Raw genomic sequence first — 26,045 nt, forward strand, 5'->3', positions numbered from 1 at the left:
TGTATGAGGGCATCAAGAAGGCATTAGGACCCACCCAGAACAAGATGGCACCTCTGAAATCCAAATCTGGTGAAGTCATCACTGACAAAGCCAAACAGATGGAGCGCTGGGTCAAGCACTACTCTGAGCTGTACTCACACGAGGACATTCAGCCCTCGATGCTGTTGAGCTCCTACCAGTAACGGACGAACTGAATCAGGAACCAACTGTGGACGAACTGAAGAGAGCCATCGACAGCGTGGCAGCAGGAAAGGCCCCGGGCCAGGATGGTATACCACCAGAGGTAATCAAGTGTGCCACAGACACCCTCCTGGAACCCCTACACGAGCTACTGTGCCTGTGCTGGAGAGAGGGAGAGGTTCCACAGGACATGCGCGACGCTAACATTGTAACCTTGTATAAGAACAAAAGAGACAGAAGTGACTGCAACAATTACCATGGAATCTCCCTCCTAAGCGTCACTGGTAAACTGTTCATTCATGTCATCCTCGGCAGACTCCAGAAGATTACTGAGAGGGTGTATCCCGAATCACAGTGCGGATTCCGCGCAGAGAGATCTACCATTGACATGGTCTCCTCTCTGAGGCAGCTGTAGGAGAAATTCAGGGAGCAGAGGAAGCCTTCATCGACCTGTCTTTCCACGAAGACATGAGAGGAACCATCCAATATGACGGCACATTATCGGATGTTTTCAGCATCAGGAGCGGCGTCAAACAAGGATGCATCCTTGCTCCGACTTTGTTCAGGATCTTCTTCGTGCTCCTCCTGAAGCACGCCTTTGGATCTTTAACAGAGGGCATCTTTTTGCACACAAGATCTGATGGGAAACTGCTTAATCTTGCAAGGCTGAAAGCTAAATTGAAGGTGCAGGAAGTCCTCATCAGAGATATGCTGTTCGCAGATGATGCTGCTGTAGCGTCACACACAGAAGACCAGCTTCAGAAATTGCTGGATCAGTTCTCCAAAGCATGCAAGGACTTCAGGCTCTCCATCAGCCTAAAGAAAACAAACGTACTTGATCAGGATGTTGCTGAAACTCCATCAATCAGCATTGACAACTATACGTTAGAGGTTGTCCAAGAGTTCATTTACCTCGGGTCCACCATCACTGACACCCTGTCATTGGAGACTGAGCTAAATAGGAGAATCGGAAAAGTAGCCACAACTCTGTCCAGACTCAGCAAGAGAGTGTGGAATAACATCAGGTTGTACACCCACACCAAAATGCAAGTCTACAGAGCCTGCATCCTCACCACCCTCCTTTACGGCAGCGAGTCTTGGACCCTGTACGCCCACCAGGAAAAGAGGCTGAATGTCTTCCACTTGCGCTGCCTCAGGCGCACCCTTAGAATATCGTGGAAGGACAGAGTGCCCAACACCGCCGTCCTTGAGCAAGCTGGAATCCCAACCATGAACACCCTCCTCAGGCAGCGGCGGCTCCTCTGGCTTGGCCATGTCCACAGGATGAATGATGGAAGGATCCCAAAAGACATCCTGTATGACGAGCTAGCCTCTGGCAAAAGACCTCCCAGATGCCCCCAATTGCACTACAAAGATGTCTGCAAGAGGGACCTCAGGGAGGTAGACATCAAGCTGGACAGCTGGGAGGACCTGGCAGACAATCGCAGCAGATGGAGGCAGGAACTACACAAGGGCCTTCAGAAGGGTGAGATGAGGATCAGACAGCTAGCAGAGGAGAAGTGGGCCCACAGAAAGCACAGTAAGGACCTGCCAGACACCCATTACACTTGCAACAGATGCAGCAAGGACTGTCACTCTCGTGTGGGCCTTCACAGTCACAGTTGACGCTGCAAATGATGATTCCAAATGGAACTACGAAGGGCACAATCCATAGTCTACATAGACTGACGGATGCCTCCTACTTGACTACAAGGGCACACTGTTTACCCATATCCAGCCTTTCATCCACCATAATTCCTAGGTCCCTTTCTGCTGTACTGCTGCTTAGACAGTCGGTCCCCAGCCTATAACAATGCTGGGATTCTTCTGCTTTGGACTCTACACTTCTCCTTGTTGAAACACATCAGATTTCTTTTGGCTCAATCCTCCAATATATCCAGGTCACTGTGGATTCCATCTCTACCCCACAACGTATCCACCTCTCCCACTAGCTTAGTGTCATCTGCAAACTTGCTGAGGGTGTAATCCAGTCCCTCATCCAGGTCATTAATAAAGATATTGAACAACACTGGCCCCAGAATCAAGCCTTGGGGCACTCCACTTGAAACTGACTGCCATCCACACACTGAGCCACTGACCACTACCTGTTGGGCCCTACCATAAACCCAGCTTTCTATCCAGCTTATGGGCCAGGTATCCAATCCATACTTCCTTAGCCTATGAGAAAGGATGTTGCGGGAGACTGTGTTGGAAGCTTTGCTGAAGTCAGGGTATATCACATCCATTGACTTCCCCGTGTCCACAGAGCCTGTGACCTCATCACAGAATCGAATCAGATTGGTCAGGCACATCTTGCCCTTGATGAATCTATGCTGACTACTTTTGATCTCTTCCCCTCTTCCAAGTGCTCCAAAATGGATTCCTTGAGGATCACCTTCATTATTTTCTCAGGGAACTGAGGTAAGGCTGACCGGTCTATAGTTCCTTGGATTATCCATCTGTTCTTTTTCAAATATGGGCACTACATTTGCCCTGTTCTGATCATCTGGGATCTCTCCCGATCTCCAAGAGTCTTCAAAGATAATGGTCAAAGGCTTGGCAATGATGTCTGCCAATTCCCTCAGCACCCTTGGGTGCATTAAGTCCAGACCTATGGATCTGTATACACCTAGTTTTTCTAGCTCTTACCTCATTCCCTCCCCACCAAGGGCTGCCCTCCACCTTCCCATACTGCATTGTTCAACATCGCAATATGGGAGCTGTCCTTGTCCATGAAGACTGAGGCAAAAAAGCATTGAATACTTCAGCTTTTCCTACATTATCTTTCACTAAGTTACCTCTCTCTTTCAGTAATGGCCCCACACCTTCCCTGATAATCCTCATCTTGTTAACATGTCCGGAGAAACCCTTCTTGTTATCCTTCACATCTCTTGCCAGCCACAGTTCCCATTGTGCTTTCACTTTCCTGATTACTGCCCGGCATTCTCCAGCCATATAATTATATTCCTCCTTTGTCAACTGTCCACATTTCTACTTCTTATACACATCCTTTTTTAATTTAAGTGGACCAAGGATTTCCCCGTTAAGCCAAGCTGACTGCCTACTGTAGTTGTGTTTCTTACTATGCAGTGGGATGGTTTGCTCCTGTGCCTTCAGTATGGCTGTGTCTACACTACCACCTTCCTTCGAAGGAAGGATGGTAATTCGGGTGCTGGGTGTTTACCAACGAAGTGCTGCCATGCATAGGCAGCACTTCATTAAGCAAATTCCCACCCCGCCCCCCGGCAACAACTCCGAGGTTTTAAACTTTGAAGTACCGGCATGCGTCTAGCCACAGCGCAACCACTGGTACTTCAAAGTTGCCCCGGCACTTTGAAGTACCGGCGGGTGCACTGTGGCTAGACGTGTGCTGGTACTTCGAAGTTTAAAACTTTGGAGTTGCCACGGCGGGGAGTTTGCTTAATGAAGTGCTGCCTATGCACGGCAGAACTTCATTAGTAAACTCCCAACTCTCTAATTACCATCCTTCCTTTGATGGAAGGTGGTAGTGTAGACAAGCCCTAAGACTTCTTTAAAATACTGCCAGTACTCCTGAACGCTTTTCCCCTGCATCTTTGTTTCCCAAGGGATCCTGCCCATCAGTTCTCTGAGGGAGCCAAAGTCTGCACTTTAGAAATCAAGGGTCTGTCATGGGTCTGTCAGGAGGTCACTGAGTCCAACTCCCTGCTGAAAACAGGACCAATCCCAACTAAATCATCCCAGCCAGGGCCTTCTCAAGACATGACTAAACTCTGGTGGAAAGTGGCACCTGTTCTCCATTATCTGGGGAAGCCATTATTTGATTTACAATGTTTAGCTCTTCTGACACTTTATTGTGAACACTATCACAATTCTTGCTCTGCTTGTCAATTTGATAAACCAGTTTATTGTTTTTAGGACTATACAGTTATGCTGCCGGGCAGATGTAGATGACAATGGGAACCTGTGGGCTATGTACTACCCTTGATCCACACAGAAAATTTCCAGTGATGCCATTTGGAGATCCATACATGAACTGAAAGCAAAATATTATTAACACTACATTTCTCCTCAGTGTGACATTTTTGCAGTTTCCTATAGTTTTTGAAGTCTTAATGACCTCTCTATATGAAAAAAATCAGCATAAATTCCTCCACACTTCATTTCAGTATTCCACTCTTACTATACTCAAATCCAAACATTTCAAATGATTTAACACAAACCCATTGGGCCAAATTCTACTCTCACTAATAATGTTGAAAAACCAGGGTACTTCAGTTGACTCCCACTAGATTTATATTGGTGAAAGTGGGAAAAGAATTTGGTCCAATTTGGCAAGAACTACAATAATGGTCAAAGGTTTTCCAAACTGGATCACTTCAGTGAGGTAGGGACTGGGCTGTCAGCACATTTGAATACCATCCCACTTATTTAGGCGCCTAAATAAAGATTAGGACCCTAACTTAAAGCACCAACGTTTGAAAATTCTGGCCATGTTTTGCACACGAATGCCTTTTAATAGATGGCCATAATTTTCTTTAAAAACCCAAAACAAGAGAATTTTGGTCATAAATTTTCATGATTGATCACAGCCTGAACATGATTTTTGTAGAATGTTTAACCAAATTTGATTTAAAATTTGTACAATCATGTGAGTCTGACAATAAAATCACTTTTTTCACTTGTCACAATTAATTGTAACAATAAGCATGTAGTTAAATAATTAACAGCAACTTTTATGACATTTTGTAGCATTATATAGCATGTGCAGTTGAATTTGCCCCCTCATAATTTTTAGGCTGCCTGAAAGTTAACACGCATAAAGCTGCAAACCATTTTAACATTAAGGTTCTCAAACCTCTTAAGATCACTTCAGATAAGGCTATGTGAGTTAAGAATCCCTCTGTTAAAATCACGTAAATTAGGATTACTCCGTAAGGTCCCTAATGTTAGAGTGTCCTAGTTAAAAGGCTTTGCAGTGGTTTTTTTTTTTAATTTTCTCCCTCCCATAAACTCCTTCCTACTCTCTGGTTAAAAAAATTGCATCAAATAATATTAATACAATGCATATGTTGAGAAATCAAGCATACAAAACTCAGGAGAACAATGAATTAATGTTAAAACAACATTGTCTGCCATATTCAATGTTAGTGATTTCTATTTGTAATTATTGAAATCAAATGTATACCTTAATATGCAGGATTATAGTTTATGATGTTAAATGTATATAGAATTATAACTATTTATATAGTGCTGCAGATGTGCATGTATAGCATAAAAATACAAGACTAAATTCTGGCCCCAGGCAGCAGTATTGAAGCCAGTTTAAATCAGCTGCCTGTCACTGCTAGCTTACCTTGTCACACGGTGCTCCATAGCTTTCATAGAATCATAGAAGAGTAGGACTGGAAGGGACCTTGAGAGGCCATCGAGTCCAGCCCCCTGCCCTCATGGCAGGACCAAGCACTTTCTAGACCATCCCTGAAAGCCATCTATCTAACCTCTTCTTAAATACCTCCAGTGATGGAGATTCTACCACCTCCCTTGGCACTTCGTTCCAGTGTTTGATCACCCTGACAGTTAGGAACTTTTTCCTAATGTCCAACCTGAACCTCCCTTGCTGCAATTTCAGTCCATTGCCTCTTGTTCTATCCTCAGAGGCAAGGAAGAACAAGTTCCCTCCCTCTGCCTTATGACACCCTTTTAAATACCTGAAAACTGTTATCATGTCCCCCCTCAATCTTCTCTTTTCCAAACTAAACAAGCCCAGTTCTTTCAGCCTTTCTTCATAGGTCATGTTCTCTAGACCTTTGATCATTCTCGTTGCTCTGCTCTGGACCCTCTCCAATTTCTCCACATCCTTCCTGAACTGCTGTGCCCAGAACTGGACACAATACTCCAGCTGAGGCCTAACCAGCGCAGAGTAGAGCGGGAGAATGACTTCTCGTGTCTTGTTCACGACACACCTGTTAATGCATCCAGGAATCCTGTTTGCCTTTTTCGCAACAGCATCACACTGTTGACTCATATTTAGCTTGTGGTCCACTATAACCCCCAGATCCCTTTCTGCTGTACTCATTCCTAGGCAGTCCTTTCCCATTCTGTATGTGTGACACTGATTGTTTCTTCCTAAGTGGAGCACTTTGCATTTGTCCTTATTAAACTTCATCCTGTTTACCTCAGCCCATTTCTCCAGTTTATCCAGATCCTTTTGAATTATGACCCTATCCTCCAAAGAAGTTGCAACCCCTCCCAGCTTGGTATCATCTGCAAACTTTATAAGTGTACTTTCTATGTCAATATCTAAATTGTTAATGAAGATATTGAACAGAACCGGTCCCAAAACAGACCCCTGCGGAACCCCACTAATTATACTTTTCCAGCCGGATTGAAAGCCATTAATAACTACTCTCTGGGTACGGTTATCCAGCCAGTTGTTCACCCACCTTATAGTAGCCCCATCTAAGTTGTATTTGCATAGTTTATTGATAAGTATATTATGTGAGACCGTGTCAAATGCTTTACTGAAGTCTAGGTATACCACATCCACCGCTTCTCCCTTATCCACAAGACTCGTTATTCTATCAAAGAAAGCTATTAGATTGGTTTGACATGATCTGTTTTTAACAAAGCCATGCTGGCTGTTCCCTAGCACCTTACCACCTTCCAAATGCTTGCAGATGGTTTTTTTAATTACCTGCTCCATTATCTTTCCTGGCACAGAAGTTAAGCTGACTGGCCTGTAGTTTCCCAGGTTATTCTTGTTCCCCTTTTTATAAATGGGTACTATATTTGCCCTTTTCCAGTCTTCTGGAATCTCTCCCGTCTCCCACAATTTACCAAAAATGATTGCTAAAGGCTCAGATACCTCTTCTATCAGCTCCTTGAGGATTCTAGGACGCATTTCATCAGGCCCTGGTGATTTGCAGACATCTAATTTTTCTAAGTAAATTTTGATTTGTTCTTTTCTTATTTCAACTTCTAAGCCTACCCCTTTTCCACTATCATTCTCTATGTCAGGCATTCCTTCCAATTTTTCAGTGAAGACCAAAACAAAGAAATCATTAAACCTCTCTGCCATTTCCAAATTCCCTGTTACTGTTCCTCCCTCCTCACTGACCAATGGCCCTACCCTCTCCTTAGTCTTCCTCTTGCTACCAATGTATTTGTAAAAAGCCTTCTTGTTTCCCTTTATGCTTGTAGCTAGTTTGAGCTCATTTTGTGCCTTAGCCTTTCTAATCTTGCTCCTGCACGCTCGTGTTGTTTGCTTATATTCGTCCTTTGTAATTTGTCCTAGTTTCCATTTCTTATAAGATTCCTTTTTTATTTTGACATCATGCGAGATCTCCTGGTTAAGCCAAGGCAGTCTTTTGCCATGTTTTCTATCTTTCCTACACAGTGGGATAGCTTGCTTTTGGGCCCTTAATAATGTCCCTTTGAAAAACTGCCAACTCTCTTCAGCCGTTTTTCCCCTCAGTTTAGCTTCCCATGGGACCTTACCTACCAGCTGTCTGAGTTTACCAAAATCTGCCTTCCTGAAATCCATTATCTCTATTGTACTGTTTTCCCTTCTACCCTTCCTTAGAATTGTGAACTCTATGATTTCATGATCACTTTCACCCAAGCATCCTTCCACTTTCAAATTCTCAATAATTTCCTCCCTATTTGTTACAATTAAATCTAGAACAGCTTCCCCTCTGGTAGCTTTTTCAACCTTTTGGAATAAAAAGTTGTCTGAAATGCAATCCAAGAATTTATTGGACAGTCTGTCCCCTGCTGTATTAGTTTCCCAACATATACCTGGATAGTTGAAGTCCCCCATCACCACCAAATTCTGGGCCCTGGATGATTTTGTTAGCTGTTTAAAGAAAGCCTCATCCACCTCTTCCACCTGGCTAGGGGGCCTGTAGTAGACTCCTAGTAGGACCTCATCCTTGTTTTTTACTCCTCTGAGTCTAAGCCAGAGACTTTCAACCCGTCCATCTCCTACGTCCATCTCCACCTCTGTCCAAGTGTGTACATTTTTAATGTACAAGGCAACACCTCCTCCCTCCTTTCCCTGTCTGTCCTTCCTAAGCAGGCTGTACCCCTCAATACCAACATTCCAACCATGAGTATTATCCCACCAAGTTTCTGTGATGCCAACGATATCATAGTTGTATTCATTTATTAGTGCTTCCAATTCTTTTTGCTTATTTCCCATACTTCTTGCATTTGTATATAGGCATCTCAGACATTGATTTGGTCTTGCCTCCCAGTTTTGCCCTGGCCCTCTTTTTACTCTCCCAGTGTAGCCCATACTCCTTCCCATTTCAAATTCATCTCTCATGTATTCATGCTGTCCAATTATCTGCAGGCTTTGCTCCCCTGCCCCTGTCGAACCTAGTTTAAAGCCCTCCTCACTAGGTTAGCCAGCCTGTGTCCGAATACGGTCTTCCCCCTCCTCGAAAGGTGAACCCCATCTCTACCTAGCAGTCCTCCCCGGAAAAGGATCCCGTGGTCAAAGAAACCAAAGCCTTCCTGGCGACACCATATGTGCAACCAAGCATTCACCTCTAGGATACACCTGTCTCTGCCTGGGCCCCCACCTCTGACAGGCAGGATTGAAGAGAATACCACTTGAGCCCCAAGCTCCCTGACCCGTGCCCCCAGAGCCCTGAAGTTACTCTTGACCTGCTCAGCGTCACACCTCGCAGTAACATTAGTGCCCACATGGATGAGAAGCATGGGATAGTAGTCAGAGGGTATAAACAGTATTTCGGTATAAACAGTACGTTGGAGTGTGTACCCCCCAGGGGTAAGAGACAGTAACACAGAAAAAAGATCACTCTCAAAGCTACCTTCTGTTCCTGAGAACCCAGTATAGCCAGAATTGTCCCCATTTCCACAGAGTACCCCAGGGGCTTAGCAACACCATCAGCGCACTATGTTGTTGCACAACATCAAGCTCACCTAATAAACTATTTTGATAGTCTTTAAAGTGCTACTTGACTGCTTTTTGTTTCCATCCTGATTTGAGGACTTGATGCTTCAACCCTTAAGTTGCAACAATACACTGACTTTTTTTAAAGCATTTAAGTTAACTGCACTGTAGTTTTTGCATTTACTATTATACTCAGCACATGGCAGAGCTCTATATATACCTCATACTTGTTGCCATGCTGCAAATCCTGAAGCCCTCAAGAAACGAATCAACACTTTAATTATTTTACAACTGCGTGACCATACTGACCTCACTGTGGCGGTATGTTTGCAACTGGCACCCGCCAAAATAGTAAAAAAGAATGGGTGAACATTGTCGCAGTTCCACTGTGGGTGATCCCATAACACGCAGTTTCCCTCGGGCGCGTGTGTAAAGCGGGGGGGCTCAGGTCCCGGTGTCAGTGAGGAAACCGTGCGTGAGCTGAAGGGGCTGTCAAAGGCTAAACCTTTCACACGATGTGCCGCTGCGGAGTAAATCTGGGCTCTCGCGGGCGCGCCTGTCCAATCTGTTGCTCGACAAGAACACCAGCAGGGCAGCGCTGAAGGCTTCCCGGCCCTACAGCACCTGTTCCCCCGGGCGTGTGGCTGTGACGGGGGACAAGCTTTCGCCATCCCCACACGAGCGGGTCCCGCCTACCTAACCTCTCCCCACCCCACCCCCAGCCCCGCTAAGGGCAGGGGCTGTCCCCTGGGGCGGAGAGTGTCCCCCTCACCGCAGGCCCGTCAGGGCGCAGTGCTCGCCCCCTTCAGTCCCTCCCTGCGCCTGGCTCCTCTGCCCTCCGCTGGAGGCTGGAAGGGAAAGGCGCAGGAGGCGGGGGGTCGCTGAGTGCCCGCGAGAAAGCTCCCTCCGCCGGCGGGCGCTCCCAGCGGCGGGGCTGCAGGCGCGAGGCGCGGCGCCGGCTGGCCCCCGCCGCCGCACTCACGCGCCGCTCTGCTTGCTGCCTTCCAGGGGGCCGCGCGGCGCCATGAGGCGGGCCCTGCGGAAGCTCTTCCCGCCGCGGGAGAAGACGGCGCGCGACACCTACGAGGGGGTCGTGTGCGAGGTCGAGGCCGACGCCGACGCCGTCTCCCTCGCCTCGCAGGACGTCTTTAAGGTGTGTGCGCGGCGGGGGTCCCAGAAGGCGGGGGGCGGGGGTGTGTGTGTGCGGGACGCGGCGGGGGGGGGGGTGTTATACTGTTATTGATCAGTGTCAGGGGCTTTCCATTTCCCTCCAGGCCCGCCTGCCCGCCCCCCGGGGGTGTCGGTACAGCCGGGGGCAGGAGGAACACGCCGCTTGAGACCTTGCCCGCAGTGGCGGCGCAGCCCTTGTGATCTCGAGGTGCTCGCTGCTGGGACCCTGGCCGGCACTAGCTTCCCATTAGCTGGCGGGGCAGGCTGAAGAGCTCTGTGTGGCGTGAAGGGTTGTGTCTTTCGCCCGCAGAAAGAGCTGGCCCAAGACAAGGTGTTGCTTCCCTCACCGGTGTCCCTTGGGAACTAGACCAAGTTTGATCTAAGGCTGCTTGACAAACCAAACCAGCAGCCCTGGAGCACTTTAAAGACCAACAAAATAATTTGTTAGCTGATGAGGTTTCCGGGGGGCAGACCCACGTCTTCAGATCTCTACATTTTTCCAGTACAGCACTGTCTCCAGCGGGTCTGTCCCAGGAGAGCTCATCACCTCATAGATCATTTTGTTAGTCTTTAAAGTGCTACAGGACTGCTGGTTTGGTTTGCTATGATGCAGACTAACACAGCTACCTCTCTGTTACTAATGCTACTTTCAAAACAAAAAAGCAGTCAAGTAGCACTTTAAAGACTAACAAAATAATTTATTAGGTGATGAGCTTTCGTGGGACAGACCCACTTCTTCAGACCATAGCCAGACCAGAACAGACTCAATATTTAAGGCACAGAGAACCAAAAATAGTAATCGAGGTTTGGTTCCCTATGCCTTAAATATTGAATCTGTTCTGGTATGGCTATGGTCTGAAAAGTGGGTCTGTCCTACGAAAACTCACCTTGTAAATTATTTTGTTAGTCTTTAAAGTGCTACCTGACTGCTTTTTGTTTTGATAGTATGTAGACTAGCATTTTGGCATAGGCATTGACAATTTGGGTTTTAACAGTAGCAAAGCTTTCAATTTTTTAATCCCAGTGTCTATTCTTGTTACATAATGATCATGTCACCCCTTCTCTTCTCTTGATGTGGACCCTAAAATATCCCATAACTATGGAAATTTAAACGGATAAAAATGCAGAATAGTTTAAAATAAACATTGGTAATATCTACTTATGTCAAACCTATGCAAAATAACACAATAGTACATTTAACAGGAAAGATAAAAAATGATTATACAAAATATTCCTCAATACATATTGCATCTGTAGCTAATCTGTACTCCAGGGGTTCTCAGACTGTGGTCCATGGTCTATAAGCTCCATTCAGGTGGTCTGCGGATAGTTCCCTCTAAGGCCCACACCTTGGTAGCTGCACACCATAGAATGAAGGGCTGCCCACCTAATTAGTGGCTCACAGGCATGACTTTGCTAATTAGATGCCTGGACCCTGGAGAAGATGCACATGTAAGGTGAGGTGGTGGCCTAGGGGGAAAGAGGAGGCAGGTGCGGGCGTGGAGTGGTGTGAGAAGAGACAATCAGAAGAATTAGGGACATGAGAGTCTTTAGTGGCTAGCGAGAGGTGACTTTCCCCAGTTCCAAGACTGTGCGCCTTGGAGAGATGGCCCTCCTTCACAGTCTGAGCTCTGTAGCTGCCATGGCAGTGGAGAAGCCCCTACTGATATTAAAATATGAGTTGTGTGCTTTTATCTGTAGAACAAAAAGCAGATATTAAGAGATTTTTATACAGTGCTTTTATCCAAATCGCATTACTACAGCCAGCTAACAGTATAAATAACATTTGGAAAAATCATTAAGTGGTCCACCAAGACTCTCCACGATTTTCAAGTGGTCCATGGAAAAAAAAAAGTTTGAGAACCTCTGCTTACGCTCAGAGGTAAGATTCCCAGCTCACACAGATGTGCCCACATTAGCTCCAGCAGACCTAGTGAAATAAAAACAGAAATATAGATGAGGTAGCATGTGCTGTGGCTCGGGCTAGCCACTTGAGTATGTAATTCCCAAAGAGCCATGCCCATGCTATCCTAGGTACCCTTCGATGTCCAGCATGCTAGCCTGAGTAGATCGAGCATAGTATGTCTATGCAAGGTGGAAAACACATCTTCCAGCTCAAACGTAGGCCTAGTCTATAAATAACTGAAATAGTTTCAAGTGTCTGGTGCCAAAAATTATATGAACTTGCAGGACTAATAGAAAACGATGATTGAGAAGGAAATTCAGGAATGAAACATTACCAGCTGTGCTTCTGCTTTCTATTCTGTGGTTAAGTCACCTTGATCCAGAGTGTGATTTCATGCATACTAGTGTTAGACTGTTGAAATTCCATCTTGAATAGAATTACTTTTGATATACACAATGTGAGTAATGGGAAGATCATTATGATAATTAAAATAGTGTGAGTGTACAAGAAAGAAAATTATAAAATACTACATGTGTATCTAAGGCCATGCTGTATTAAGAAATAATATATAATTAATGACTTCATTGTTATGCATATACGCCAAGTAGGCTGGAATTTCCTGATTTTTTTTGAATGGTTAACTGTGGAAGCTTAACATTTTGTTAACTGGGTTTTTGTGTGTAATGCATACACAGCGTATTGTATTACATCTGTGTGCATAACAGGACCTTTATTTTTATAATCTATTGCCTTCAGAGCTGATTTTTTTTAATATTAAAGGTATGCTGATATCCCCAGCTTTTTATCAGTTCCTCAGATAGCACTCTAGTAACTGATGGTGAGCGTACTTTAGGTTCTAATGGTACAACATTTAAGGACATGTTTAATTAATGAGATATAGAGGTGTTTAGTTGTACCAACTGCAAAGAGCGCACCCTTATTTCAGCAGTTGAATACAGCTAATTTAATGCTTTTTCAGGCTGTAAGACAGGAGCAAGACCAAGAAAATTATACAGCAGTTGACAGGATATTTTCCAATTCTAATTCTTTTCCATTATTTTTAGCAAAAGGAAAAATTAGAAGTTGGGGTAAGAAAGTTGAATTACATGTGTACTTTTAAATATTGTATTTGGTTTGGTGTGAAGTATGTTTTTAAATTTTCTATTGCCAGCTGTTTGTAGTTGGTTGATCCATTTTGTTTGTTATTGAGACGTTTATAGCCTAGGTTAATTATAAGATTTTATATAACACATCAATAAAAAAGTTTAACATTTTGAGAAATAACTGCTTTTACTTTTAGAAGTGAATTGAATGAAAAGGTCAGGAACAAATAATTTATGTTTCACATAATGAAAACACATGTGCACAGTCCTTAACAAAAGTACGGTAAAAGTAATAGAAGTAACCCATCTGCTTCTGAAACTCATAGGCACACAAGGCAGAGAAAAATTTTATTTTGAAACTACTTTTTTAAGACATGTTGTTACTAAAGCCTAGTTATTAGAAAAAGAAAGAAAATTACTATATTTGAATCCAAAATTAGGTGATTTCAGATGGAAGTGCTTGCAGATTACGGAGTTTCATTAAGAAAAATCGTTCTGGACTTAGCAAATTGGATGAACTGGAAGCCACTCCGTTACATCATGCTGCAGGAGCAGGTCAAATAGAATTAATGGAGATGATTATAGATGGTTCTTCCAATGAAGGTAAAACATTATTAAATTATCATCTGTATCATTAAATAAAAATAATTAAATAAAACATTTGTTACTTCACTTGTGTATATTTTCTCTCAGTAGTAATGCAATGAAGTACATGTGATTCATTGTAGTAATGCAATGAAATACATGTAATTCATTTTTATGTGACTGCCAGCTTGGTAATAGCAGCAAGAATTGTTCAGAATTGATTTATTTAAACAAATCTACAAACAAACCCAGTGACAGAGAACTAAATCTGTACTAACATTAAAGTATATAATAGGAAAATCATTTCTCTATTACCTATATCAGAACATTTGCCAGGTGCATATTTATTGTAGTATTTACTTCTTCTTTTTTTTTTTTAATCTTTTGCCCTAGCGCTCAATGTGATGGACTCCTTTGGAAACACCCCAATGCACTGGGCCACCAAAAAAAATCAGGTTGAATGTGTTAAATTACTTCTCAGCAGAGGAGCTAATCCAAACATTGTAAACTCCAGTATGATGGCACCTCTTCATCTAGCTGTGCAATCCCTTCACAATGAAATAGTTAAGGTAATATTATTGTCCATGCATAAACAGCTCAAGAGCCACTTGGCCACACAATGTCACTAGTATACGGCCGTGTCTACACGTGCCCCAAACTTTGAAATGGCCACGCAAATGGCCATTTCGAAGTTTACTAATGAAGCGTGGAAATGCATTTTCAGCGCTTCATTAGCATGCGGGCGGCAGCAGCACTTCGAAATTGACGCGGCTTGCCGCCGTGCGTCTCGTCCAGACGGGGCTCCTTTTCGAAAGACTGGGACTTCGAAAGGGGACTTCGAAGTAGGCGGGGTCCTTTCTAAAAGGAGCCCCGTCTGGACGAGACGCGCGGCGGCAAGCCATGTCAATTTCGAAGTGCCGCTGCTGCCCGCATACTAATGAAGCACTGAAAATGCATTTCCGCGCTTCATTAGTAAACTTCGAAATGGCCATTTGCGTGGCCATTTCGAAGTTTGGGGCACGTGTAGACGTAGCCGTAGTATGCAAAATTCCAAGTGTACAAATTCACCCATTGAAAATTTAGCCCTTTAATTTCTTCACATTTCAAGCATGATGTACAACATGTGCACTTACAGATCTGCACTCAGAAGTTGCTCAGAAAAAGTGATTTTTCAACAAAGTTATCCATTAAGATTTGTTCTGAAAATGTTTTTAATAAGAAATCTTGGTTTTTAGTAAATAAAATATTTCATAACTCCACTGAAAACAATTTCAATACAAATACTGATAAAACTGAAATTAAAATGTTGATAAAATATAATGAAAACTTCAGCAGAAAACGGGGTTATTCCAAATACTGTGAGACATATTTCACTCCATATCCTGGATAGGTTGCTGTGTGGGTAGAATTTTAGAAGTTGCTATCTCGTGCCTTTGTTGTAACATCAGCCAAAAAGCACTTTTCAGCATTAAACTTTTCCAATAGTTATCTCAAACACAGAAATGAAGTACTTATGTATTCCATAACGTAAATAGAGTTTGGTATGATGTCAGAGATTCCCCTAAGCAGCTCCCAAAATCTCCTTCCTAGTTTCACCCTCATGGCTTTTGCAATGCACATAAGCACTGTTGGTTAAAGACAAATCGGGAACATATTGGAATATGAAAAATGACTTCTGGTTTTGAGCCTAAATTCAGCTGTCAGAACTTTCTACAAATCTACTCATACTTTCACATATACTCTCACGTCTTTTCCCCTCACTTTCCTGTATTGAAACTGTTTCTCCCTTTTTTTCCCTTTTCAAAAGCTAATTAAAGTTCCAAATTCTCCATTGCAGACAAGGCATATGGGAGCTTTTGGAAAGGAAAATAAAGTAGAGTTTATTTAGCAAGAGAAAGCACAGAAAGGCTATGTCTACAGGAAAGGGGTTTTCCAGCAAAACCAGCCTTTTGTTGGAAAACCCACGGAGCCTCTACATGCAAAATGTGTTTTGTCAACAGACTGTCGACAAAACCTGGCACATCCACTGGAGGAGTTGTGCCTCTTTGTGTTCAGGTATAATGCCTTTGCCAACAGTTTTCTGTTGTCAAAAATCCATATAGACATTCCAGGGGCCCTTTTGTCAACAGACAGGGCTTCCAGTTACCTGGGCAGCCCTGTTTGCCTTGCTTCCAGTTGGCCCTTCTGTCGAGAGAGTGGCTGGACAGTCTGGCTGCTCTCTGTTGACAGATTGTATTGCTCTTTTGATTCTCTTTTGGTTGTGGATGTGATCTGTTGACAGAGATTCTGCTGGAAGTTTTCTTCCTACAGTAACTTCTGTCAACAGATCACTGTAGTGGAGACATAGCTATAATATGTAGAGACTAACTTTTTTTCATATTTCCTAAAACTCCTTGTTTTTTAGAACTATGCTGGTAACTTTGAGCTAGGTACCCAGGTGGCAGTAGAAATGCATTGGTATATAGTTCAGTGCCAGTGTGAACAGAGGACAAAACTGAATCACAACTTGACCCAAAATAGTATAGTTTTATGTAATCACTTTACTGTTTGTGCTTACAGCAGTGTTGTCCCACTAGTTCAGTTACTAGGGATTCTCTAGTGTAAACACGAACTTTATTTCCCTGGGCTACTCTCACCTGCCTCTTCTTGCACTATGGTATATACACCTGAAAAGCCATTCCTCTCTTTCCATTGCTCTCCTTTAATCTGTGTGATGTTGGTGCCCCTCATACAGGATATTAAGAATAGGAAAAAGATCCCATGCATGATAAACAACTAAAATGGTGTAAAAATTTAAAGGTTTTCTTGTGTCAGATGGACAGATATGATGTTCCTAGCCATAATCTGGGAATGGGTAACTGGGGATGGATCACTTTCTGATTACCTATTCGGTTCATTCCCAGTGAAGCACCTGGCTCGGGCCACCATGAGAAAACACAATGCTGGGCTAGATGGACCATTGGTCTGATCCAATATGGCCATTCTTATGTTTTTATGTTTACTGTCTAGGTGTTGGTCCAACACAGCAGTACAGATGTTAATCTGGAGGGAGAAACTGGGAACACACCCATAATAGTAGCATGTTACAAAGAAAATCCTGAGGCACTGGCACTTCTGGTAAGTATAATTATTCAATTTGTCCTAATGTTCTTCCTCTTATCTTCATACAGTATGTTGTCTGTTTTTCTACTTTATATAGCTCTGCTTAATCAAAGAAGTGTACACGTAAATTAAAGTCTCAGTACTGCAAGTTGCATTTGCCTGAATGGAGCCTCTTCCACTTCGATAATTCTGCAAATATAAGTGTGTCACATCCTTGTTCTCTGATATAGTTTCATTACATGTAAGGGGCATCTGTTTGCAAATTTGTTGTCTTAAGCTACAAGAAAGAAATTTTAGCATCTTGAATTAGGTATATCTATTTCCTATTTTCTGAAATTTAGTATGTTTTATCTGCCACCATGTGTCTGTTCCTCCATGGAAATTCTTTTAATCTGTTTATAACTGCAGCATCACTAAGAAAAAAAAAAGTGTTGAGATTCTTGAGTGCTTAATTGTGCTGCGACTTTATTCATTTAAAATGTCTGGGCATAGCCATCAATAAATCATACAGTTTGGGTGATCGTTATTTTCTTAATTGTTTACTCCTACTTGGAAGAACTGTTGTTTGCTCTCCCTTCCCAAACTCATGCCAGCACCACTGAATGAGGGTTAAAAGGAGCAGGAAGAAAGGGGGTCAGAGACCAGGGAGGCAATGTTCTGGATAGTAGGAACCCCGTTCTCCCAGCTTCCTTGGTGATGTCTTCCCTAAATCGCTTTCCAAACTGAGTTTATCCGAGAACTCTGTCCCTTCTATAACAAATGCCAGCAGTGGACAGCTGCTATTATCTACTCAGCTCCCTTAACAGGTTCCTGATCTGCCATGAGGAAGGTGAAAAAAACTCACTCTGCTTTGGTCATGCATATTAAAAATGCCCAGATAAAATGTAATTTTTTCAATGTAAATTTTAGAAAATGGAAGGGCTTCCTTGCATGAACCTTGAGCAATTACACTGTTTATTGGAATTGTATGTATCTCTTACTTGCTGATGTAGAAATTTTTACAAATGTATTATCTTTAAAATATAGAATAGAGACAGCTATTGCTTATCATAAAGTACATCTACGGTAATGTGTTATTTGCTATTTAACTACATGTGAACGTTATTTTTCAGCTTGAAAATGGAGGAAAGTTATGTAAAACAAACAAAACCGGATGTATGGCTGTCCATGCAGCTGCATTTTCAGGTGCAAAAGCATGTTTGGAAATTATTTTAAAAAAAGGTAAATAAATGTTCCACATCTCTTTTATTTATTGAGACTTATTAGTTGCTCAGGGGTGGTGAATCTCTAGCCTGGATGCCTCATGTATTAAACAGTATTTGTTAGTATATAGTGTGGAAGGAAGGGAGGGCACCTAAGGAATGGACAAGGTACATGCTAGTGACAATAAATAAGAAAGGAAGCACACTGGAGTGCAAGAACTACAGAACAATTGCCCTAATGAGTCATCGAGGCAAGGTGATGATGGTACTGATGGAGAGACTGAGATCACACATAGAAAAACATCTAGCAGATGAGCAAGCGGGATTCAGGAGAGTCAGAAGTACCATACAGCAGATATTGACACTAAGTTTGATAGCAGAGAAAGCTCAATGAAAGAACAAGAACATCCACAATTGCTTTGTCAATTTCCAGAACGCATTTGACAGTATAGATCAGAAAGAAACTTGGGCCATGTTGGAGTCATTTGGAGTGGATTGATTGGTGGTTGTTATGGTTGTTGAAGGATATGGTTGTTATGGTTGATGAAGGATATCAATGATAATGTGGAGGAAGCAGTGAGAACGTGTGGGGAATTGGGAAGTTGGTTTGGAATGATGAGAGGTACAGGACAAGGAGATCTGGTATCACTGAGTATCTTCATCACGCACCTAGAGAAAATGATGGACAAGATGAAGGAAGAGGTAGAAGGGATAGTTATGCTTGGGATGAGAATTAACAACTTGAGGTTTGTGGATGATATAGTTATCAAGGAAGATGAAGATGCTGCTGCTCCTGCTGCTCCTCCTATTATTAATACCTTATTCCTTTCTGACTGGAGGGTACTTGCCAGCCAGCAAACCCTTCTTGCTGCTGTCCTGCCTTCAGATTTCTCCTAGGAGATGCCTTCTCTCGGGGGCGGCTTTCCTCTCCCCTCTCCTGTCTGATTTCTGATGGAGTCATGAACTCTGACTTTTAACTGACCTTTAATAGAGCCCCAGGTGCTTCTCCATCCTCTTAATGACCATACTGGCCAGCTGTCCAATCACGGGTTTGTCTCTAGTTGACCTGGGAGGTGTGATTCCCAGCTTGTGTAGCTGTACATTCATTAGTTCTGATTGTGCTGGTGCCTAAACATAGTATTGTGTTCATCTGTGATCCCACAGGTGGTGACTCTGGCTAGCCAGATGTCGAGTGGGATTATACTTGTAGGAGCAAGCCTGGGGTGGGCAAAATATAACCTTCTGAGGCTACGTCTACACTAGAGCGCTACTTCGAAGTAGGGTCTTTCGAAGTAGAGACTTCAAAACATGCAACTTTGGCGCATAGCGTCTACACATGCACTGGGGCTGGTGCTGTCGACGTGTAATGTTGAAATATTGATGCAGCATGTCGAAAGGGGCCAGACGTGGAAAGAGCGTCTGCACGAACAAGCAGTCCCTTTTGAACGAAGGGGACAGGAAAGGCTGCCGATGGGGCTGCAGGGCAGACAAGCCCTTTCGGGGGCTGCAGCAAGCCACTCCTTTAAAGGGCCCTGCCCAAACCCACTTGGCCTGCAGAGCACAAAGCCTGCGTAGTTGCCACAATCCCCGCAGACATACTGCCGCAGGAATGGACACAGAGCAGCAGCAGCAGCTGCTTGACGTCCTGCTGGCCGCAGCACAGGTGGCTGTCCAGCAGCTGCTGGCAGGGGAGCCCTCCCCAGGGCAGAAGGGGACACCCCAGATCTTTGGGCCCTACTGCTCCCCACAGGGTGCCCCGCCGCCTCTGGAGCTACCCCACCAGCTCCGAATGGTGGGAGTGACTTGTCATGGGGGAATGGGACGACGACCAATGGCTCTGGAACTTCTGGGTAAGGCAGCAGACCTTCTTGGAGATCTGCCAGTTGCTGTTAGCCACCCTGAGACACCAGGACACCCGATGTGGCGCGCCCTCCCTGTTGAGAAGAGAGTCGTGATAGCTGCCTGGAAGCTGGCCACTCCAGACAGCTACCACTCCATGCAACACCAGTTCAGTGTGGGCAAGGCCACAGTTGGGGCAGTCGTCATGGTGGTAAGGAGCCTGGGCATGCACCCACCAGGTGTTGGGGAGCCTGGGGTGGGCCGGGCACACCCTGCGCACCCTCAGGGGTGCCTTTGTCCCCTCCCTGCAGGTGGTCTGTGCTCTGATCACCCTGCTCCTGCAGAGGGTTGTCCGCGTCGGGGACATGGATGCGGTCATAGTGGGCTTTGCCGCACTGGGGTTCCCAAATTGCTTCAGGGCCCTCAATGGGACCCACATCCCCATCCGCCCCAGAGCACAGCGGGGGACGGTTTGTAAACCAGAAGGACTACCATTCTGTGTTCCTGCAGGCCATGGTGGACAGCCGGGGCCAGTTCCAGGACATATATGTGGGCAGGCCCAGCTGCACCTATGAGGTGTGGGTCTTCCACAACTCGAGCCTGTGCCGTGGTTGGAGGCGGGGACTTACATCCCCCAGAGGGAGATCCCACTGGGGGACAACTATGCTCCTCTGCCTGGTGGCCAGTGCCGCTTACCCACTCCAGCCCTGACTCATGCGGCCGTATATGGCCATCTCGCTGCCAGCCACGAGCAATTCATAGGCAGCTCAACCACACCCTCCAGGTGGTTGAGTGCACCTGTGGCCACCTGAAGGGGTGGTGGCGCTGCCTCCTCGCCTGCCTGGATGTGTCCCCCAGGTTGTGTCCCCTCAGTGTCCTCCAGGTTGTGAGTGCCTGCTGCACGCTCTACAATGTTGTGGAGAGTAAGGGGGAGTCCTTTGTGCAGGAATGGGTGGTCGAGGCTTGCACAGGCTACCCCCCAGCTAGCTGCTGCCCCCAGCTGCCAGGCCCACCTGGACGGGATCTGTGTCCAGGAGGCCCTGCAGTGGTACTTGGAGCAGGGGCCCCTGTGAGTGCTGACTCAGCCACTCGTGGTGGGGCTCCTGCACGCTCCCTCCCAACCCCCCCTCACGCAATGAGCACATGAGGGTTTTGGGAAAATGAAACCGTATATATATTTAAGCAAGTGACCCTTAGAATAAAACTTATGTGTCAGGAACAACATTGAAGAAAACTATTTACATGGGGCGGGGTCAACTATTTACAGGATGGGGGGGGCACTTAGGTGGCCTGGTTGTTGGCCCATCACTTGGGGGTGGGAGTAGAGGGACGCAACTCCCGCTGGCTCTGGCTCCCACGCTCCCCCTTGTCTGGGGTCCCCGGCGAGGCTGTATGGGGCGGGGAGCACGAGCAAGTAAGACTGGTGTTCGAGCTCAGGCCAGCGTTCAGGCCCAGTGGGCTCCTCACCCAGGGGGCTGTCAGGTGGGTCCATGTCTGGAGGGGCAGCAGCGGGGGCACTAGGAGGGGGCAGCTGGGCCACCAGCTCCTGGTAGGAGGCCTCCAGGTTGTCAAACGTGCATGAATGCACCCCAGGCTTCCCAGCACCAGGAGGCCTCCCCCTCATCGAAGTGGAGGCGCTGCTCTGCGAGTTTGACTTGGTGCCAGAGGGAGGCAGCCATGAGCGGGTCCTCAGCTGTTCACCTCTGGCTCCGGCGAGAGCAGGCCTGTCCTGGGGCAGGTGGTTCCTCCCGTCAGTTGCCATCTGACGCCTCCGGGGGGCTGTCTGGGACCACGGATGGCACCGTGCTCTCCTGGCCCTTGGATGGTGCGGCTGCGGAAACAGGGGAAGAGAGAAAAAGGCCGTGAGTACTGAGCCCTGCCCTGTGGCCCATGCCCCCCCCATCTGCTCCATGGGTGCCGGGTTCCTGTCCCCTGTCCATGGGTGTGGTGGCCCTCTGGTGGTGCCTTTGTGTGGTTCATCCCCCTCTCCGGGGGCAGGGTGCAGCACTGTCCATGGGAGCGGGTGCTGACAGGCGCTGGCAGCTGTGCTGCTGTCCAGGGGCTGTGGTCTGCCTGGGCCCAGGCAGGCTGGGGTCTGCCAGGGTTGTGGATGGCATCCAGTCATGTATGGGGCCCCCACCCCATGTTCTGGGGGTGTGTGTCCTGTGGGGTGTGTACCTGAGTGTCCACCACTGCAGTAGGGGGAAGCCCGTCGGGCAGATGCCCAGCTGGAGGTGTGGGAAGGGAGGTCGATGACCTGCTCCCCCTCCTCGCTGGACTACTCCACCTTATTGCCCAGCTCTGGCTGCGGCCCTGGTGTGGTGGGACTGGTCTCTGGACCTGGCTCCTGCTCTCTGACCTGCTGAGGCTCGTAGCCTGTGGTGTCCAGGATGGCCAGGGGAGGAGGTGTCCCAGAGGCATGGCCCTGAGCTACCAGTAATCGGGTCATGCGATGGGAGCAGCCCTCGACTGGCTGGCTGAGTCCCAAGCCTGGCCATAACCCTGCTGCATCTCCTTGACCTTGTTGCAGGCGTGGTCAGGAGTGGGCAGGGTGACCCCGGGTTGTCAGGGCCTCGGCCAGCAGGGTGAAGGTGGCTGCGTTCTGCCTCTTGCTTCCCATTACGTGGAGCACCTTCTCCTTGCCCCAGAGCCCCAGCGGGTCCCGGAGCTTGGCCTTGGTCCAGCATAGGCCACACTTCCTGCCCCCTTAGTGGAGGCGTGAGAGCCCTGCGATGGCTTGGAGGGGGAGCTCTGGGGGCACTCAGGTGGCTGGCTAGTTGCCATCCCTCTTTGTCAGCTGCTGGGAGTCTGGCTGGGGCGTGCAGGGACAGCACGTGTAATGGCTGCTATCTGTATGCTCTCAGCTTCCTGCAAGGTGGTTTTCTGGTCCATGCAGCTTGAAGAGTCGCTGCATGCACAGACCATAGAGCCCCGCGGGGGCTGGACATCATGTCTCCGCATCCCAGCTGATTGCCGCCATGGCACACCCCGCTATTTCGAAGTAGCAGGATGCAGAGCATCTACACACGTCATTTTTCAACATTAGATGTCAAAGTAGCGTGTTATTCACACTTTCTCCTTTGAATAGTGATTTCAACATCTCCATGATTACCATTGATTTTAACTTTGAAGTAGTGAGTGGTGTGTGTAGACGCGATGCGCGCTACTTTGAAATGTTGCCTGCTACCTCGAAGTAGCAGGCTAGTATAGACGCCACTTAAGTGTTTTCCTCCATCCTGCCCAGACCAAAATACCCCACAGCACAGGGAGGTATTCAGGCAGTCTGCCTGCTTGCTGTGGCTCCAGTCACACCACTCATGGAAGCTGCTGCCAAGTGCTTTCTGGCAGTAGTCAGAAGCTTTGAGTGGCATGGGTCATCTTGGTGTGCAGGCAGACTGCCTGCCTGAGTGCTGTGCTGTGCCACCAGCCAGGCAGCACCTCGCAGCCAGGGCCAGAGCCTGCACTAGGCATCTACCTTGCACACCCCTGCCTGTTGTTCCAGGTCAGAACCCCCTTCTGGACCCAAACTCCTTCCCAGACCCTGCACCTCCTCCTACACCCCATTTCTAGAGCTCCCTCGTGCATCCAAGCGTCACCCCCTCCATTAATATAATAGAAAAGTGAGGCTCGTGTCCACTTACCAAATTTGCAGATGGCTCCCTTGTGAAAATTATTGCCCTCCCTGAGGTAGCCCCTACAGCAGACTGTGCAGCTCAGATACGCTGCCATTTTTAGGCGCTAGCTTGAGCAGAGCTAATGTGGGTATGTCTACACAATCTGGGAATCACACCTCCCCACCCAAACATAGACATACCTGTAGTAACAGTGTGTATTTAGTACTTTGCATCTCAGAGGGCTGTGCAAACAAAAGTTTTGATTGTGCAAATGTCATTAATTCTCTACAAATTCAATGAGAATGCTTCACTGACTAAATTTACACGAGTAAGTGCTTGTACAACTAGGCTACGTCTACACGTGCAGCCAACATCGAAATAGCTTATTTCGATGTTGCGACATCGAAATAGTCTATTTTGATGAATAACGTCTACACGTCCTCCAGGGCCAGCAACGTCGATGTTCAACTTCGACGTTGCTCAGCCCAACATCGAAATAGGCGCAGCGAGGGAACGTCTACACGTCAAAGTAGCACACATCGAAATAGGGATGCCAGGCACAGCTGCAGACAGGGTCACAGGGCGGACTCAACAGCAAGCCGCTCCCTTAAAGGGCCCCTCCCAGACACAGTTGCACTAAACAACACAAGATACACAGAGCTGACAACTGGTTGCAGACCCTGTGCCTGCAGCAGAGATCCCCAGCTGCCGCAGAAGCAGCCAGAAGCCCTGGGCTAAGGGCTGCTGCCCACGGTGACCATAGAGCCCCGCAGGGGCTGGAGAGAGAGCATCTCTCAACCCCCCAGCTGATGGCCGCCATGGAGGACCCAGCAATTTCGACGTTGCGGGACGCGGATCGTCTACACGGTCCCTACTTCGACGTTGAACGTCGAAGTAGGGCGCTATTCCTATCTCCTCATGAGGTTAGCGACTTCGACGTCTCGCCGCCTAACGTCGAAGTTAACTTCGAAATAGCGCCCGACGCGTGTAGACGCGACGGGCGCTATTTCGAAGTTGGTGCCGCTCCTTCGAAGTAGCGTGCACGTGTAGACGCAGCTCTAGAGCCGTAACTTATATGCACCCTTTAAAGCATGCACAAAATTCCAGGAATGTTAACAGGAGTTACATGTTAGTATTGAGGGGGAAAATATATCCCAATGTTTGTTTGTTTTAAAATCTGGATTTCTTGTTTTATCTTTAATAAGTTTGTATTTCATTTTCTTTTGCAGGTGAAGAGTTAGGCCATTCTCCTGAAAGTCACATCAATTTCACCAATAATGGAAAATGCAGTCCTCTACATCTGGCAGTTCAGAGTGGAGACTTGGAAATGATTAAAATGTGCATCGAATTTGGAGCACAAATTGATCTGAAACAGGTAACTGTGAATGTATTACAATACATAATCCCCTTCATTTTCAGTATAAAACCAGAAAAAAAATCAAGGTTTCACAAAAAGTATTACTTATTTTTTGATTGTTTTCTTACTTTTGTGTCGTTCAAATATACAAAAATAACTTGTTTCATTAGGAAAATACAGTGTATTGCATGAGCTGTATGTGTTACAGTATTACATCAGTTTGTGTATGTGTGAAAAGTTGCCTGTTGAGCTAAGGCTATGTATTAATTTAGAAGACATAATAAGCAAACTGAAGTGCATGCTCATCTGAACATAATGATAAATCTCATACCCACCACATACATATTTCAAGCTGTTGCTAGAGAATGGTTTAAAGATTTGACCGACTAAAATGGAAAGAAAACAAAAGTCTGTGTCAGAGTACATTTCAGAACATAAGGAAGTATTTAAACATTTAAAAAAAACAGAAACAGGAAAAGGATGAAGCTGAGTTTATGCGCTGTAAATGGCGTGGCCCAATTATTCAGTGTAAATATTTATAGGTTAATAGTTCTAAGTCTACAACAATAAACTGTTTATTCAATGAAAGGTTTTCTTTGGGAATTAGAGATGCATTGTATTTTTACACTCATTGGCCGTGTCATGGCTACACTACCCCTCCCATTTGAAAATGCACACGAGGCGCTGATATAACTATTCAGCACCTCATTTCCATAATGGTGGCCACCTGGCCCATCGAAAGTGCTGATTTCCAAATAACAGTAGCCGCGTAGCTGGGGTTCCTTCGAAAGGGTGCCCCAATTTCAAAAGCACCCTTCTTCCCAATATCCATTTTCAAATGTGCCCCTTCCAAAAGGGAGGGGTAGCGTAGCCATGACCATTGTGTTTTGGATTATGTTTTAATTCTTCAGCAGATCAAATTAAATTCCATTCATCAAGGTGTTTATCTACTGAATATTTTTCCTGTCCCTCCTTTCATCCAAATATACCTTGATATTTACCCAAAAGATTGTTTATAGTTTTGCCATCGATTTTCATCTGTTTTTGTTGTTGTAGTAATAAACATTGATAAATTTCTGGGAAAA

The 26,045-nt window shown here is 45.9% G+C and overlaps 1 protein-coding gene across 2 annotated transcripts in view; it reads left to right on the top strand.

Moving 5' to 3' along the window:
* The first annotated feature begins 9,814 nt into the window (after window positions 1–9,814).
* The window catches only part of TRPA1 (transient receptor potential cation channel subfamily A member 1), a 76,205-nt gene continuing 59,974 nt past the window's right edge, over window positions 9,815–26,045 (top strand). For both annotated transcript variants that reach the window (XM_074987083.1, XM_074987084.1), the window contains exons 1-6: window positions 9,815–10,235; window positions 13,702–13,864; window positions 14,240–14,415; window positions 16,856–16,963; window positions 18,061–18,169; window positions 24,833–24,978. In XM_074987083.1, the coding sequence (XP_074843184.1) occupies window positions 10,107–10,235; window positions 13,702–13,864; window positions 14,240–14,415; window positions 16,856–16,963; window positions 18,061–18,169; window positions 24,833–24,978 (831 nt within the window). In that variant the 5' untranslated portion in view covers window positions 9,815–10,106. The remainder of the gene's footprint in view (window positions 10,236–13,701; window positions 13,865–14,239; window positions 14,416–16,855; window positions 16,964–18,060; window positions 18,170–24,832; window positions 24,979–26,045) is intronic.

This window comes from Carettochelys insculpta, chromosome 2 (genome assembly GCF_033958435.1).
Source record: "Carettochelys insculpta isolate YL-2023 chromosome 2, ASM3395843v1, whole genome shotgun sequence".
Lineage (NCBI taxonomy): Eukaryota > Metazoa > Chordata > Testudines > Carettochelyidae > Carettochelys > Carettochelys insculpta.